Source organism: Thalassophryne amazonica, chromosome 2 (genome assembly GCF_902500255.1).
Source record: "Thalassophryne amazonica chromosome 2, fThaAma1.1, whole genome shotgun sequence".
NCBI classification, from domain to species: Eukaryota; Metazoa; Chordata; class Actinopteri; order Batrachoidiformes; family Batrachoididae; genus Thalassophryne; species Thalassophryne amazonica.
The window spans coordinates 76,904,147-76,910,146 of NC_047104.1; the positions used below are offsets into that span (position 1 = coordinate 76,904,147).

Here is a 6,000-nt window from a genome sequence, read left to right on the forward strand (position 1 = left end):
TGGTTTTTGCCTATCAGGATGTGAATCTTCAGTAAAAATTTCATAATGATATATGAAAAATTGTGGGCTCCAGGCTGTTCACATCAAACAAACAGACGAACAAACAAACAAAAATAAAACTTCCTTAAAATTAAAAAATAGTTGTTGAGACTATTTTAGGTGATCAGCTAGCCTAGTGGACACCGTTGGAGGTGCGGCTGCCCTACTGTAGAGCCTAGCAGGTGTTAACATCTACCTGTAATGTTTAACAGCGATAATACTCAGCACATAAACTGTTTAGATTGTTTTTTTGTTTTGTTTTGTTTGTTTGTTTGTTTGTTTTTTTGAGAAACAGACGAGTCTGCTTTCACTGGAGCTCAGCTGAGTCTTTAACCTTCAGATGGAGCCAGAGCTTGCCATGACATGCTTCTTGTTCTGTGGTGTGTCATATAGTGCATAAAACAGGTGGCTTTTTGTTTCAATGTGGAGCGCAGCAGATGGAAGGAAAACAAAAGTACCACTATGTGACATTAAAAAATACACTTCACCTCTTCACACACACACACACACTGTTTAGTGACACGTGTAAGTCCAGTGCGTCAGACGTGACGCATCAACGTGGCATGTGGTTTCGGTGACAGCCCATCTTGCCTGAGCAAGAAGTCATGTGACATGGGCTGATCAATACCAGAAGGTTCCAGCTCACCTTCACTGGGGCTGCATTTAAGCTGCAAAATGCAGCACTTGGCCAGGGAAACTATTTTGAGATGATCGCATCTTGTTCCTCATTTTTAACTGTTCCCAAGGCCCTTTAGAGATGGGTGTGGACCTGCTCAAGTGCCCCGTTGCTCACATGGTGAATAGGCACTGTCGAAAAGGCTAGGATGCTGACTGGGACTGGTTATGTTCTAACTGCATAACCGGTTGTTTTACCATGTTTCTTTACATTTACTGAGGTAATCATGCACACATGTACCTCCGCACGGAGTCTCTTCATGCTACCAGACACTTATGATGACATTTTTTCTTGTTTTGTCATTACAAGAAATGGTTTATTGTAAGTACTTTATACTTTCAATTACATTATGCAGCCTGATAGCAACTGATGGTCTTTGTGTTCTAAATTAATACTGCACTGAGTAAACCTGTTTTTGTTCAGAGTGAAAACTCCATAAAAACTCAAAATAGAGCCAAGTTTGAAAAATAACAGTTTCCTTTCAATACTTTTCTGTCTCCATATGCTTCTTTTCTGCCTCCTTGCAGGTGCGACTTTGTGTGTCATTGGAGCAGATCGTAGCTCCTTAAGACAGACGGTGGGCAGGCTGGAGCTGGAGGAGGAGTGGAGGTTCAGACTCAGTGATGAATTCCAGACTGCCAGTGCCAAGGAGGACCGACCACTCTTCTTTCTGACTGGAAAACACATATGACACCAACACATAGTAAACTGTTGCCTTCAAACAATCCCAGCCCAGATCAAAACAGACATGGAATGTACATGAGAAGGACGTTGTTCTGTGGTGACACAGCAAGCACTAACATGACTTACAAATGGACAATGCAGAATATATAAATACTGTACCTGTTTTCCAAAATGTACGAGTCACCCCAGATGCATTCTGGGAATTAATATAAGTAGATGTTGCTGTTGAATTTATGCAGTCATAGATGGTACACAATGCATTTTTCAGGTAACAGATGATTTGTCAAACTCTTTTCTGCAAGAAAAACCTCAGACTAACATTTTGTTGTAAAATGTTTTTTGGATACAGCTGAGTATGAGCTTCCTTCATGCACAGAAAAATCAGCACCAGCTTCTTGGTGTGTTGTTGGGTTCAGGCTGAATGTGTCCATGCAAAAGTGGCTCTGCAGCACACTCGTCTATTACACATTTAGACTACCTCAGTGTGTCACCACTGGGACTGGGTCAGCTTTGTAGCAGCGGTTCCATTTGTACACCAGTAGAGGGCAGACAACTCTGGTATACATAACCAGTGACTTTTGCATTGTTGACGTAATTCTTCACTTACAGTTCTTTCTCTGTTTAGAAATGTTACTGCTCAAGTTAGCTTATCAAAGCTAAGAAAGCTCAGTATATCTTTTTCAATGATAACAGTATTTGAACAACCACAAATGCATGTTTCATCTTTTGAGAACAATATATAAGTATAGTATGAATGTTTTGTATTTCTGTTTGCAGAATCAGATGTTGTGAATTTTATTAATTTTGAATCAACTTTCTGTACACTTAAATGCCACGTGTGGACAGCATGAGAAGTCATAGTAGCCGATGTTTGGCAAATGACATTTTTATAAAGTGAATGGTGTAGGTTTTTTTTTTTGCCTGTTTTTACATGAAAAAGAATTTTTTAAATGTGTCTCCCCCCCCCCCATTTTTAAAATGTAAAAAAGTGTTTTTATACTGTTTGTTTGTTTTTTGTTTAATGTGTGGACAACAAATGAAATTCTGCAGGTGTTTGTTGATGTAAAATTTTCAAAAAAATTTTTTGCACTGCCCACTCAGCGTACATGGTGAAATGGATAAAAATGTATTGTACAGTGTGTGTAGAGCTACAAATTATTCATGATTAAACTTGATACTCCTCATCTTAGTCTCCCTAAGTAACCACTTTTTAGACACAAAGTCATTCCAGTGGTACCCAAGGATCCTCCAAACTGATGTAGTGCAAAACACATCTAGTTCTTGCCTTAGTTTTGGCATCCAAGTCTCCCAACCATAGCAATCACCAGCTAAAGACCTATCAGGGCATCCTTTGCTTCCACAAAGATCATGGACACATAACTTAAGCTCAGTAAACCTGTCCCCTCAAAAAAATGGCACTGAAGCCATTTATTCCAGAACCCTACCCAACAGCTAGAACATGCAAGCATTGAACATAGTAGGATCCAAAACATCCCAGATGAATGTTAGTTGTTCATTCGGCTGCTCCCGGTTTTATTCACTGGTAAAAAAGTCAGAGATTACACCCCCATTCTAAATAGCACTCTCAAGATGGCTACAGTATCTAACAACTTCTTGGGCATCTCATAATTTCTCAGGGAAAAAAATTACACTCTTTGTTCTAAAAATAGTAGGGCACATAAAACTTCAATATTACAGAGTACTTTATCATGTTTTTTTTTACGTGTAATTAGTGACATTATATAGAACAACAGGAACAAAGGCCTCAGAACTCACAACCTGACTTTGAGGCAACAGCCATGTCATGGCATCACACCGTTAAAAAAAAGTCTGAAATTAACAGTAAAATTCTGTAAAATCATGATGTACAAAATTATAAACAAATGAAGCAGTGTTGAATGAAGCAGTCTACTAATACTAAAGACCTGTTAATTTCACAGTAAGAATAAGGATAAGAACTTTACTAAACCCGAAGGAGATTGTTTTGCCAGAGTGCCGATACAGTAATAACCCCATCACACATACGCCGATTGAGGCCGAACTGCGTCACAATGAGACATCCGGCCACAATCAGGAAATATTGACTTGTGGTCCGAAGACCAACGGACAGCAATCTGTGAGCAGCTACATATTTGGTCCTATTCATTCAGCTGTACCGAGTGTGTTGCACATGTTCAAATCACTTTTGGCGCCATCAAGATGGAACGCACATCTGACGGTGGACCATATGCAGTTTCTGCATCATCTGATTGCAATCTACATATTCTGATGGAATCAAAACAGCATCTGAAACGATCTGATTGTGGATGATTGAGCTCTGAGATCGGTCACAGCAGAGCCTGTGGCATGTTGTGCCACGTATGTCCACCTCCACTGGGACCCGGCCAGGGAGGGCAAAGAAAATGTTGATAAGTAATAACGTACGTATGTGACACACATTCATCATATATAGTGAATGTGAACACCGCACAATCAAACCGAAAGTACCGTGTGCCTCTGCACTTCTCTGTGGTCTCGTGCAGTAATGCGTCATAGAGCACGTCAGGCACGGAGCTGAACGGATCTCACCACTATAATATGCATACCTGATCACCATCTAAACTCTGCAGAAGGTGTGCCACGGCAATATGATATGTATGTACTTCATTGCATTTTCAGACTAGTTTCCACCATATGACAGCATGGTGGTTCAAACAATTACTGTATCATTTGCTTCCCAAACAGAATGAACCTGGGTCAAGGCTGCCCATGCTCCATTCACCTTGTACATCCAGCATTGCATTAGAAAAGCCAGATCAACATGTGGATCACATTCCAAAGCTCTTGTGGTGACCACAAGCAACATGGAGGGCATCCAGTGAAATTCAGTGTACAATAAGTGACAACTGCATGTAAATTCACTGACTTCAAGTGGAGGAGGTCAAGTATCTTGAAGTCTTGTTCAGAAGTGGTGGTACATGATGATGATGATGATGATGATGATTATCAACATAAAGTATGTTGGAAAAGTGCCTAAATTCACAACATTGAACAGAAATAACCTCTGGAATCTCTCATCGGATTAGGAATAAAATATGGAATAAGAGTATTTGGAATTAAGTTTCACAAATTGGTTTATGTTTTGTTTTGTTTTTTGTATTTGTTTATTTTTTCCACATTTTGTATTTAAAATTACATCCATAATGTGTATAATACAAATGTTGATAATATAATTTACAAATATATGCACTCTGAGAAAAAAATATGATGATAGTAAACCATGCACTTTAGCTATGGACTGTCCATTATAAAAGGGGGGTTTGTTATATATTTTCCCCTACAACTAAAGGCCACACTCAGAAAAGGAAAAGTTGTTTTTCCCTTTTGGATGTTATTTCAAACCCTGTCTTTGGATAATAAAACAGAGTTTGTCAAGTTATGACTTGTTCAAACTGAAATGGGACTGGTGCAGAGAAAACGTATGGATGTTGGTCGAAGTTCTTTGAAAGCCTTTCTGCTGGGACTTCACAGGCTGGTTCAATAGTTCATTCATGATGTGTGGTTCAGCTCGGCTTCTCACTGGCTCAGTCAGACCAACCTCCAAGAAACACCCACTGTCTCCATGGTAATGATTTGAATACTTCTTGGCCTCAGACTTCCTGGGAAGGAACCAGGCAACCCCTTCCTTGAATGAAAATATCAGCTCCTCTCTCACACACACAGAGCATATGTGCAAAGAACAAATATTAAGTCACCCACCTAAACAAAGCCCTTGAACACAAAACATTTTCTTCAAAATGCAGAAAAAGCCTATTTCACTCACTGCATTTTTTCATTATATTGTCTTAAATTTTTTTCCTCTTTAGAAGAGAGATGTTATTGGTCAGCCATCAGCATCTACAGATTTCGATAATGGATGATTTCAAGCACTTCTGGTCTACCACTGGCAGCATGCCAGCCACTGTCCAGTGCATGACCATAACCTATAGCAGCAGCATTCACTACAGAGACTCACATATCGGCTGCATTTACAGTACTTGTCTACATATAAGGTCCCACAGTTGACAGTACATGTCAGAGCACAAACCAAACGTGAAGTCAAAGGAATTGTCATTAGACCTCTGAGACAGGATTGTCTCAAGGCACAAATCTGGGTAAAGGTACAGAAACATTTCTCCTGCTTGAATGTCCCAATGAGCACAGCGGCCTCCATCATCCATAAATGGAAGACATTCAGATCCACCAGGACTGTTTCTAGAGCTGACTGCCAGTCTAAGCTGAGCGATTGGAGAAGGGCCATAGTGAGGGAGGTGATCAAGAACCCAATGGTCGCACTGTCAGAGCTCCAGCATGGCACCTGAAGGACTCTCAGACCATGAGAAACAAAATTCTCTGGTGGGATGACACAAAGATTGAACTTTGGTGTGAATGCCAGGCATCATGTTTGGAGGAAACCAGGCACCATCCCTACAGTGAAGCATGGTGGTGACAGCATGATGCTGTGGGGATGTTTTTCAGTGGCAGGAAATGGGAGACTAGTCAGGATTGAGGGAAAGATGAATGCAGCAATGTACAGAGATATCCTGGATGAAAACCTGCTCCAGAGCACTCTTGACCTCAGA

The 6,000-nt window shown here is 40.4% G+C and overlaps 1 protein-coding gene across 2 annotated transcripts in view; it reads left to right on the top strand.

Moving 5' to 3' along the window:
- Positions 1–1,532, top strand: part of greb1 (growth regulating estrogen receptor binding 1) — a 118,425-nt gene extending 116,893 nt beyond the window's left edge. For both annotated transcript variants that reach the window (XM_034188115.1, XM_034188125.1), the window contains one exon: positions 1,243–1,532. In XM_034188115.1, the coding sequence (XP_034044006.1) occupies positions 1,243–1,406 (164 nt within the window). In that variant the 3' untranslated portion in view covers positions 1,407–1,532. The remainder of the gene's footprint in view (positions 1–1,242) is intronic.
- The last annotated feature ends 4,468 nt before the right edge of the window (positions 1,533–6,000 follow it).